This window comes from Drosophila santomea, chromosome 3R, assembly GCF_016746245.2.
Source record: "Drosophila santomea strain STO CAGO 1482 chromosome 3R, Prin_Dsan_1.1, whole genome shotgun sequence".
In the NCBI taxonomy this organism is placed as follows: domain Eukaryota; kingdom Metazoa; phylum Arthropoda; class Insecta; order Diptera; family Drosophilidae; genus Drosophila; species Drosophila santomea.
Genome location: NC_053019.2, coordinates 23,340,964 through 23,353,450, shown reverse-complemented (window position 1 = coordinate 23,353,450; position 12,487 = coordinate 23,340,964). Strand labels below are relative to the sequence as shown.

General features: G+C 44.0%; 1 protein-coding gene across 6 annotated transcripts in view; it reads right to left on the bottom strand.

Moving 5' to 3' along the window:
* Positions 1–1,643: 1,643 nt before the first annotated feature.
* LOC120452556 (nephrin) overlaps positions 1,644–12,487 on the bottom strand; it is a 65,827-nt gene continuing 54,983 nt past the window's right edge. For 3 of the 6 annotated variants that reach the window (XM_039636829.2, XM_039636830.2, XM_039636831.2), the window contains exons 15-17: positions 10,828–11,095; positions 8,934–9,181; positions 7,074–7,723 (exon numbers count right to left, since the gene is read on the bottom strand). In XM_039636829.2, coding sequence (XP_039492763.1) covers positions 7,413–7,723; positions 8,934–9,181; positions 10,828–11,095 — 827 coding nt within the window. In that variant the 3' untranslated portion in view covers positions 7,074–7,412. Of the gene's footprint in view, positions 3,222–7,073; positions 7,724–8,933; positions 9,182–10,827; positions 11,096–12,487 lie in introns of those variants that run through there. The other 3 variants (XM_039636834.1, XM_039636832.1, XM_039636833.2) reach the window with 3 other exon arrangements.

The window sequence follows — 12,487 nt, the reverse complement described above, 5'->3', positions numbered from 1 at the left end:
GAAACGCCGTTTGGGGGCTTTAATATTTCAACAGTTCTGTCCCCGGACTAAGTGCGCCTCCGTGAGTGGTGACAGGATATTTTTTGAATGGCCCAGGACTCGGACATCGGAAATCGGACAGGGGCGTCGTTTAATTTATTTAAGCACGCTGCGGCTAAGGAGTCACTCCTCCTCCTGCTCCCTCATCTGCCTAGTCGCCCTTCGAGAAATAAAAAAAGAGGAGCGACAGCATCAGAATCGGAATCACAGGAAGTGGGGCAACTGACCCTGGGATTTCATTTCGATTTGCGCACTTGCCAGCAAATCTTCGGATTTATGTGGCTTTATTTTTAGTTCAAGTGCTGCAAAGTGCGTTTGGGCCGGATGAATGGAAAGGGAATGGAAAGGGAAAGGGACGAGGTTGAGGTTGAAACTTAAAATTCCTGGCAATTGCCGAGGAAGCTGCAACGAAAGCGCTTGGCAGCAAATGAAAACGCCATAAAATTGACAACAACAGCAATGGCGAAGGTGAGTTCGAAAGTAGAGTGAAAAGTAAATCCGCACGTGCCAACCCAAATTACGGGAAATACTTCAGCACGGGGATTGGAAATGCGAGACCACAATGCAGATTCCAGCAGCAAGTGTTCTGTGCTTTTGGTGTTCATGGGGTGAATCCGGTGCGGTGTTCCATTACCAATCGATTTACCTAATTCGATTCGAGTCCGGTGCGGTATTCAAGTTGGTGTAGCCAAAAACTATGCAACCAATTACGAAAAACGATCATGAAATCTGCAAAACTTTTTATTGCAAAATGTTTTCCGCACACATGGTAAGTCCAAAAAGTTTACGCTAGTATATGTTTAGGTACTAATTTTTGGGGGCAGTCTCTCTCTACTAAATGCTAACGAATATATTTAAAACATTTTAAGTAGCTTGCGGTGAGCGTTTCATTACCAATCGATTTACCCACTTAGTTGTAGTCCAAGTTTGCGCTCTGAAAAGTATGCAACAAATTACGACAAACAGACTTGCATTCGCAGAAAGTTTCCTTGGCAAACTTTACCTTCATGGGCGTTGGCCCACGCGCTGCAAATTTGCCTCCAACTGTTTTAATCTCCTGTGCATGCCAAGGACGCCCAGATGGGCCAATCCTTCAAAGCCACCCAACCACCCACAAACCACCCACCCATGCCCCTTAAGCTGAACAGCCTTAATTCGAATCCACGGCTTTTGGGGCGGCGAGCTCGTGTTTGGCTTTGGGGTGCAGAGGGTGTGGCACGTTGGATTGGCAAAGGAAAAGGAATCCAAAGGGCAAAGGATACAACTGATGGCTTGGGCAAAGTAATGAAGGCGGTCTCCATTGACCGACCGCCTTGCCGATGTTTCGATTACGCGCCTCAAGTGGCAATCAGGCTGCATCCGCAGCAGCAGCAGCAGCAGCAGCAGCAGCAGCAGCAGCAGCAGCGTCTGCAGCGCCGCAGGATTTGCTCCGCATTAATAACACTTAACCCCTGGCCAAACCAAACCAAAGTTGGGCAAACAGGACTCGGACTCGCTGCTGCTGGTGGACCAAGTCGCGGCGGCATTAATCTTCGCTTTGATGTACGACGAATCGTCTGTTTAATTGGAATTGATTTGAAAGGGGGCAGCTCAGTTTGGTTTGAATCTTGTTTATTTATTCAGTATTCAGTATTATTAACACACTCAGTAGTTTCGACTTAGTTATTAATGTATTTCACTTTTAAGTTTGCGTTACTCGTTTCTCGTTTCGCATTTAAATTTAATTTATTTATAAATCTAACTTTGCTTAAAAACAATCAGTTTGGTTTTGTTCAGAGTGACAGAGACAGAGAACGACATTCGAGCTGTTTCCATTTGTATGCATCTATATATACTTGTATATATATATATAAATTTCAATTTATTTTATTACGCATACGCACTGTATATTTTGCTAGTCTGCCATTTCACTTTATGTTTGTATATTTGAAATTAGAATTCGAATTACATTGGAGTATTGTGTACAGTGTATGGCGTATTATTATTATTATTATTATTTTTATGTCGTACTTTGCTCGGTTACTTTAGTTATTTATAACATTTACACTGAATTCGCATTTATTGTTTGACTTCGAGTTTGTGTTGTAGTTTGAGTTGTGGGGGAGTCATGTGTGGGTGGAATTGCTGAGGATCCTGGGAATTGCCTGTTCACTCGACATTTATTCATTATGCACTCGAGCATGGCCCACTTGGCTGTTGTTTTGTGTGTTTCGTGTTTTTTTCGGCTGTTATTCATCTTTGCCGTCGGTTCGGCTTATTGGGGTAATAGAATATTCATGGAATTGCCATAAATAGCGACTGAAAGTGCCGGATCAGGGCGGAAAAGTGGGTGGGCCGAGGGCCCAGAATTGCTGCTAGCTGTTGGAAACATTTAAATATTTCAAATGATCGGACAGCAAACAGGATGGGACAGAGTTGAACTTTAGCTAATGAATGAATGCTATATGGCTATGCAGACATTAATGGATAAATGGCCAGATATTTTCACACATCCGATGCAGATAACAGATACCTGGTGCAAAGTCCGTTGGCTCTATGAGTCTAATTACACTTTCAATACACACGGCTTACTTACTTACTAACTACTATTGGCTTACGGGCTAGTTGTTCATTAATTACAATTAATATTTAACATTTAAATGCAGTTTGATTAATGTTTGCCCGTTTCTCTATGTACAGTCGATGGTGCAACAGCAAAATGAGTGTGAGTGTGTGTCGTGAAGTGAGTGTTGTATTTACATGTTTCATACTTTTGATTTCAGTTACAAGTTTGTAGCGTATTTATAGCGCAGCTTCTGGGTTTCTATATTTATGTTCGTATTTGTTTTGTTTTGTTTTTTTTTTTGATTTTGCATCCGCCTTCAGCGGTTTCAATGACACTTAATGGCTGACAATTACAAAATGGTTTATCCTTATCTATTTGCCTTTCCGCTTAAACGTTACGCAACACGATTTACCTTTACGCTAATGCATTTAAATTTATGCTAAAAATTTACAGCTATGTTTAATGAAATGCCCGTGAATTATGAGGCCTCACCGCGAGTGAGTCCGCATGTGTGTGTGTCTGTGTGTGTGTGTGTAGATATTTATTATTACTTTTTACAATTACTTCAGCGTTGGATCCAGGGTCGTAAATTCCAATTCGCCGCGCGGCAATATCAGATCCGGGTCTGCAATATACACTTTGGTTGGTTGGTATAAAACAAAATCAACAACAATGGCATATGTGTAAAGGATGGCAGTGTGAGTGGTGTGAGTGTGTGAGTGTGTTTGTGTGGGTGAGACATAAATTCATGTGAGAGTGAGTAATGAGTTCATGTGTATGTGTGTGGGTAAGTGGGTGTAAGTGTGGGTGTAACCGGGAATAGAGAGACAAAGGCAAAATGTTTATACCGATTAGTTTGGTTTGGCTTGTTTGGTTGATTTGATTTGGTTTTGGTTGCTTTCTATTGCTTTTCAGATTCACAACACTTGCAAAATGACATCATAACACAGAGTTGCAAATTATTATTATTTTGAGAGGCGAAAAGAAAATGAAAGCCATTAGCAAATACGTAGCGAAAGCGTGACCAATTGTGCGCTGATAACAAAATAATATAGCATCTAATAAAACTCCACAACAACAGCAACAGCAACAGAAACAGAAATCACAAGATAGATAACATGAAACATCCACATCAACAAGATTTCAATATAAATATTCACTTTATTTCACTGGGTCCCACTCTTCATGTCCATTGGCCCTTCCGCTCGTAAACGTAAAATAATTCAACAATTTCTTAATTTTTATGGCACTTTTCGCCAGAATTCATGTGAAGGCGCAACTGAGTCTGGGTTTTTATTGTGGGTCCAACTTATTGTGTCGCAGGGGTGAATGAAGTGAATCAAGTGAATCTTGAGCGTCATCTAGCGCTTGTTGTTTACGATTTTGCAGTTTGCTATTTGATGTGGCTCGGCCCGAGCACCCTGTGATATTTTATTATTATCGCCTTTTATGTCACATTTGTGTGGCGTCTTTGGGCCATAAAGGCGCACAAACTAAGGCAGCTCTCTGGAGTTTCTACGTGTGTGTGTGTGTACTTGGGAGGCTTTGGTTGTGGCTGTGGCCTTTCACGTTTACTTTCACGCCATGCCTGACAGCATTAAAAAATGTCAAAAGTCGCAAAAATGTTGCCAGCCTGGATGGCCCACACAAAAAGCGGAAAAATCCACTAAAGGCAATGGTGCCAGGACAGGAAAGTGCGAGGGGGGGAGTGGAAAGCGGAAACGGAAGTGCGGCGACAAATGAATGAACAGCGCTGACATTGAGGATTCCGGACAGCGAGTGCGTGTGTGCACAAAAAGAAAATTCTATCATACAGAATTGGAAATCAAAAATAATAATCAGCCCACAAGTTGTTTCCAAACATTCGTGGAATTGAATTAAGTATTCCGCTGAATGGTAAATGACATTAATTAATGCCTTTTGCTGCACGCACGTTTTTCAGATTCTCAGAAGCACTAATACTTCAAAAGCGTTCCTTTGGATTGTTTGTAATCCTTTTAAAGAGCATGTGACTGTGAGGGAACTATAAGTAGCAGGTAACGCGTTACCAGTTAATTAAACGTTATTTCTTGCTGTGTAATTCCTCTGCTGCCGCATAAACAATGTTGCTCAGGCAAATTCTGCGGCATTTTTTGTGGCACGACAGAGACATCAAAGTGAGAGCTCACAGACCGATACACACTCACACACACACACATGTGCTTTAAGGAGTCTTTAAGATAATGCCACCATGCCATCACATCACATAGCCGCAGCAAATGGCGCCGTGTGCTCATTTCGAGTGGCTGCTGTGTGGCTGGGTCTCAACTTTGTCTAATTAGACGAGTGCCGCTGGAGTGCACATGAAACCTACAACCGAGAACGTACAACCTAAAACCTAGCAGATACAACCGACAACCCACTCGCATTACTTACAATCCAAATACGCATAGAAAAAGCCGGGCCAGCAAGGACGAAGGCCACACAAACGTGGCTCAGACATTCGCGACTCTTGACTCACACAAACAGCAAGACAAACGGCAACAATGAGACAAAAACGCGATGCTGGGCCAAATGAATGGAGCAGCATGAAAATGAAACAAATGTGCACAAAAAAGCAGCAGTTCCATCTCTCATGCCATCATCACCACCATACGCAGATATAGCTGTAGAAACGGGCGAAGGGCACAAAAAAGCCAAACGAATTTTACTGCTCTGGGGGATTCGCCGTTCGTTGCTCGGTGCCAGTGCCAGCAGTGCCACCTGTACGGTGAAGCACGCGAGACTGGCATATGCAATTAAAAATGCTGGCTAATGACAGCAACTGCCGAGATGTAAAGATGCGAAAGGCTGTCTTTTCCCGGCTTGTGAGTGTGTACACACATGCATATACACATTCACATTTACTCTCGCTCACTTGTTTGCCTTGAGTTACGGCGCTGTAAGCGTTTTGCTCTTTCCAGGACCTTTTTATTTCAATTTGACAGCGCTGCGTAAATGCCGGGAACTATGAATTCCTGGGCAGCAAACCACCTGGGACCTTTACTACTCTAACTCTGCATTGTTCTCTTTTTAGCAAAAACAGAGATAACTAGCATTCAATATTAAGAAACTAGGTTGTGAAAAGCTAAGTAAAATAACAACAAAAGCATTCTTATACCAGTAAACAGAGTGAAACACCTGCATACGAGCTAAAAACTCTATTTGGCGATGTGTACCCATTTCTAATAGAAATCTCGATGAAATCTAATACTTTTGCTACCCAATCAGATTTCGAGGGAATCGCTTAAGCTGCTTTGCAGCTCAGTGTAATCCCAGCGAAGAGAGTTCCCATACTGTGTGTGTGTGTTTCTAGTTGGCAACCGGGCGCAACAGCTACAAGAAAATTTTCTGGACCGCTCCTTCGGCGCACTTCAGACCGACTTTGGCACTTGTTAGTGCCATGTTGTAAGCCAGTTGACTTGGTTTACGTTCTGCCGGGTGAAAGGGCGGCACTGGAGCGGGAATTCCGAATGTGGATGTATGTGAGTCGTGTCATGTCACATGCCCCACAAGCTCCCGGCGCACATAAATTAAACAGCCTGCCAGGGGGTAGTGCAAAAAAAAATAAAAAAAACGATATTAACGAGCGGAAGGACATGCTGCAAGTAATGAAAATATAAAATTAAATCGCTGACAAAATCAAATTTAGCTAATTTGCGACATTTGAACCCACGCATTGGGTGGCAAGAGGAGAAACAGGAGGGGAGGAGCGATGATGTTGTGTTAGCAATAATATCACGTATACGACACATCTGCCCATTAAATAATATTTGCATTTGCCGGCATGTCGGCACGTCAGGCGCAGGCAAAACTCAGTGGTGTTTGTGTGCCTTTGTGCTTATTTTTGTGTTTTAATTTAGTGCTTTCGAAATAATTAAAATTTATGCAATTCAAAGTTAAAACAAAGTCTGCACGAGCTGCCACAGCAAACAGAGTGAGCTGAGCTTTGGGTGGTGGGAGGCGGGGTTAAAGTGGATGAGAGCGGGCAAAATCGGTTAAAGCAGCAAAATATTTTGCAAATTTGTTGCTGTCTGAGGCATGTTTACGCACATAGTACATATGTTTGTTTGCCAGTGCGTCGACTGTGCTCCGAAATTTATGCGATTTATCCCAAAAGAACTTGGCACTGCACTGAGTGATACATGAGCGCCCATATATGTAGCTACAGAGGAAAATAAACAGAAATGTCAACAAAAAACAATGTCTAAGCAAACAGCCTCATGTTCCCCGGACTTCCCCGATTGCCTGGGTGCTATGCTGCATTTATCCTTTTTAAAAACAATATTTGCCTGCACTCTCCGATGCGCTAGTCTAATGTGTATCTAGCCTTGAATTGCTGAGGAAAGAAAATGCTCATATGCTTCAATTAGCTTTGATTTAATATCTCAGATGCATTTGGCAGAAAACCTACTCGTATCTGCGCTGCATCAAAACCGAGTTAGCAATCGCATCAAAGAAAATCATGGGGAATGCCGCAAATGAAAGGAAATTTCTGGATATTTTTTTTTTGCGGCATTTTGCCTGGCAACAAAGCCAAGCTAAAATAATTACAAATGCACAAAGGGAATAAAGGAAATCAGATGAAAGACATGTGAGTGAGTGCAGGGATGTGGCAACGTAACAAGCAACGTAAATTGGGATGCCAAATGGACGACAAATTAAAATGTGAAATGGAGCAAGTGCTGTAGCAATGTTCTCGGGTATGGGGATATTAAAAATACTTTAGAGGCGGACATCATCTCCTGCATCTACATCTACTACATCTACTACATCTCCAACTGACAAATTCGACAGAGAATTTTTGGGTTCAGACATGGCTGCCCATCTGGTGCAGCTGCAACTGCAGTTGTTCCTGTTTCAGCTTCAGTTTCAGTATCTGTATTGGTGTCTGTTTCGGTTTCGGTTTCAGTTTCTGGCTTGGATTGTGTCGTTCGACCTGCTGCACGGATTTAGTTACATAAAATTTACTTTGCATACATTCGGGCGGCCAGGCAGTGTTTCGGCTCGCAGGATCAGGACATAGTTTCGCCTGGGGCATGGCCAGGACCACGCTCGAGATGGTGGAGTTAGTGCTGCAAGGCTGGCTGGATGTAACGAGCAGGGGCAGCAGCACGTCGCCTGGGTGGATGGATAACATGGTATAGTTAGGAGTTAGGACTCTCGCAAAGGACAACGCTGCGTACTGTACTTGTACTCGTTTACTTGTGGAGTGTGGGGTCTCACTACATTGCTTTAAATACTGGGCAAAGGTATTTACAACTTCAACTTCAAGTCGAGGATTAAGACAGATGGAAAGCAAGTGGATAGTGTTGCGCTACCTACAGAGTTAGTTAGTTTCACAGACAGGGAAGTGAAAACAGAGAAAGAGGCGGAGTTATAGAGAAAGTGAAGGGGAGTACTATGGCTAGGTCAGGCGGGAACTTAGTGGAACTTAGGTGGTCTATATGGGGGGGTGCCCGGCTAATGCGAAATATCTTCCAAATACTCGACTCTAAACGCTTCAGTCGCTCAACTCATTCGCATATCGCAATCAAATCGAAAGCGAATCAACGCAAATGTAACGAAATTAAACACTTTGATCTGCGCTAATTGGAAAAAGTGTGTACTCGAATGCCATAAGCTACTTTTGTGAATGCCAAATGGGGGGCAATTAGTTTTTCATTTACATGTGCTCCAATTCATTAGTTGCCAGCCAATTTAGTGTTCAACCGCATCATTAGCGCCAGCTCAAGCCAACCTAATTGTTTTGCCTGTGGTGCGTTGATCTCCGGCGCGTCCACCACGCAAACTACTCACATGCCAGATACTTAACTAAATATTCAATTGCATATCAATTATTGCACAATCACAATATATATTAAAAAGAAAAAACAATGTGTGTCTTGTTATGTGAGCTGCCAGTTTTAGAAACAGATTCGTGTTCGTGTTCGCATTCCAAAACGATTTTGACAATTTATTCGCTTTGCATTGTTTAATCGAAAACAAGACGTTAAACTAATCTACATAATGGCTACAAATCATGTGAGTTATGTGTGCTAAATATATATACAGGCAAGTGCACTTCTACATGAGGCAAATCAATCAACTAAAGCTACGAATACAAGTACAAAATTAATATCCAGTGCGCACTCGAGTCGCAACTCAAAAGTTCTTGAGCAAAATCAATTGGGGATGCAATCACAATCGCCATCGCAATCGCAGCCTCAAAGCACGGATGCATAGATAGATACAAGGACTGATAAATTGATGACTACTTGACTAGGACTACGGATAAATAACTACATAACTACATACTACAGCTTGTTGAGTATAGATTTTGGAATAGTACCGTTTAGGCTGGGCTGCGCGTACTGGATGAAGCTCTCGGAGATGTAGTGATGGGGTCCGGCCACGCCCACAATGGCACCGCCACTTGACCCAACGCCACCGGGCATCGGCATCCCACCGCCGCCGCACAGATGCGAATTGGGCGGGGCCACACGCGCCCTAATCTCCGCCGCTCGTCCGCCGCCCTCCTCCAGCTCGTTCAGCTCGTCCTCCTCGATGTACATGCTCGGCACATCGTTTCTCGCTGGCCTAAAAAAAACACGAGAAAAATGCGAAAAAATCAGATATAGAAAACTATACGGCATTGAAAAAGTTTAACGGCTAATAGTTCCCAAGGTGCGGCGAAACAGCTTAGCAAACTGGACCAACTAAGCCAGCTGCCGGCTGTCTGCTCTCAGGCGACTCGAATTTCAATATAAACAGCCCCGCCATCACCGGGGAACTTTTTAAGTGGGTGGCGGTGGTTGGGGTTTTTGAAAAACCAGAAAATAAAATAAATTCGTTCGGTTTGCCGCTGCTGCGATGCACACGGCGTATGCGCAATATTCGCATTTTGCGCCTTTGCAAAGCGGATTTAATGCGCGTTTCGCTATCAACTCGGCACTCGCATTGATAAATATTGGGCAAAATATTACCATTTCACTTGAGGACCATCGAATTTTCATCAGCCTGTTCGATGGTCCATTGTAAATTAAATATAAAACCAATGCCAACGGTGGAGCTTATTATGCCGCACTCGGCAACTGTATGTGTCTCTTATCAGTCAGCAATGCGCACATGTGTGCATCAAATATTTGCACTAATACTTTGCCGCAAAAGGCAAATCATTAAAATTTATGCATAGACGCACATGCGACTGAAAAAGGGGGAGGGGGCATATACAAATTGGAAGAGGGGGAAAGGGGATGAAATCGCAGGTGGGCACATTTTATTTATGCACGCCATGGAGCGCGTTTGACAGTTGTGATGACCATTTAATGACCCGCATGCGATTCGCTTTGATGTGCCCGCGACTATTTTCGGCTACTATAATTAATATTTCGTTGGATTCCGCTTTGAAGTGGTTGCCCGAATTCATTATTGAGCAATCAGTGGGGCCAGACCGAAATCAAAGAAAGGAGGATACCATCGGCATTGGACCTGTACCACGTCGATACAAAAGCTGGTGAGGCGGTACACTGTGTTTATTTTTCATTAGCCACCCGGCGAAAGGGGGTGGGGGAGGGGGAGGGAGTTCATCAGCTAAGCAGCTGCTTAATTATCCACCCACGGGGCGCGACCCTTTCGCAGATACAGCGCTGATTTCCTATCTTAAATGGAAACTCTAACTTGTGCGGCTGCCTCGTTTCCGGACCTCGTTTACGGCCATTCTTTTCCGTTGGACTTTGACCCTGTTGGGCTGCCCGGACCGAACTGGCTCGGTCGTCAGGTGCAGGTTTAATTAATTTAATTACAGACTAAGCATAATTTACTGGGCAGGTGCGTGCTCGGCTCTAATCGATTGGCGGCCTCAAAGTGCTTAGGCGATCGCCTTAATGAACCCAACATTTACCATCAGGTCCGGATTGGCCAATTTAACCTTTCTGCAGGCAGGTGAGTTTAAAGTGCGGCTGCCACCTCCATTGATTGAGCGGCTTGTCATTTAATTACTTTCTGCGTAGTACTCATAAGCGAGAAATGCGCAAGAAAGTATGCTACGTTTTTCGCCCACAACTTCCTCGGCTGTCAGTCACGTGCCGCACATAAATAATTCAGTAATTATTTCTGCACACATACACACACACATGTAGCCAACAATTTCATTATTAGTTTTCCCAGCATCCGGATGGATGTGGATACGGATGTGGATGTGGATGTAGATGTGGAGACCACAAAACAAAGGACTCCCGACTCACCGCATGCTCTTGCGCACCTCCTGCGGCTCAGGTGGCCGCGGCCTGTGCCGGCAGACCACGACGATGCCGGCCACGATAATTGACGTCACCACGACGGCGCCTATCACCACGACGGCGGCGAGTATCAGCAGCGTCGATTGCTTCTCCGGGCCGCTGCCCGTGCTGGCGCCGGTGCCCAGGCCGCTGGAGCTCCCGCTGCCGCCCACACCGCCGCCCACATGATGTGTTGTTTCTGCGGGCGTTGGGTCCTCGGACAGAATGGATTCATCTGGAACGAAAAAAAAAAGGCGGGTATACCATTACATTAACTGAAGAAAAATAATCCAAACAAAGGTCATGATTGGTTATGTACAAGCATTAAAGCATAATACTACATATACTTTTAAATATTTAACATGAGGACTATTTGCCGGAGTCTGCAAAGTTTTGCGAGACGTTGACTTTCACGTTTACTTTTTCCAGTGCACTAATGTCAGTGGATCGTAGATGGAGCATCAGATAGTTTGGGGGCTCCTAGCAATGATTTGTTATTTGCTCGGAATTAGTTTGATGCTCCTGCTGATTTCTGTTTGCCTCGCCTCGCTGCCGTTTATTTATTTATTTGTTTTTCTGTGATGTGCCGTGTTCTTTTGCCTAACTGATTGCTTCTGACTGTTTGCTTATTGTGTTTTCCCTCTTTTTGGGTCCTTGGGTTGAAAATTGAAATTAGCCAAATCGCTGGGTGCTCTGTTATATGAGTTCTGGCGGTATGATAAATAGTGGCTGCTGCGTTGGAGAAATTATGAAAATCAAAGGCCATTCTGGCCACACACTTATTACCAGCGATTAGAACTGATGGCACTTGCCGCAAAGCCTCGGCAATTATGAGCAACATGTGAGGCATTGTTTATATTTATTAGATTTTCAGCCAGCGGAAATTGCAACATAATGTGCGAGCCAAGCCCCAGGACCTGCCGAGGCCCAGGCCAAACTGATTGTAAGATGATCCCCGGGCAAGATTTATGCCAGACATTCGTTAATGCCAGCCCCTCCATTTTTGTTGGCATCCAAGCGTTTCCGCTCCATTTGCGGGCCGTCAAAGCAACGGCCTCGGAATTGAAACATTGCCAGGACCAGCTTTCCTTTCCTTCAGGTTTTCCAGATTTTCCGATTTTCATGTCCTGGCTCCTGGTCCTTGCCATCGTCGTGGCTTTTGAAGTGAGCGTTTGACTGGAAATTGCCTACACCTGCGGCTCAATTTAATTTTTGTTATTGCCCGGCCCGTTTGCACTGGATGCGGATCGTCTGGAAATCGGCTGGCTTCTGATGCCATGGTTCACGGCATCTCAGCCTGTTTTTTAATCAGTTTGCTCCATTCCCAACCTTCGTCTTTTGCCTTTCCCAACATTGTTTTCCTTATTTATACGGCTTTGATGCTTTTTTTCGTTCGCCGGCTCAAGTGGCCACTTTGCCTGATATTTTTCACGTTTTCCTTACCCGGCGCAAAGTGTAATAAATTCTCTTGATGAGTTCTGCGTAAACTGATTTAAATCAGCGTCAGCTGATTTGGCTTCATTTTATTTATATTCTTGAACTGGTTTGGTGGAATTTATCGGACCACATATGCCGGCGCACAAGGAAAATCTGCGTGGGCTAGGTGGTTGTTAAAATTCCGCATAAA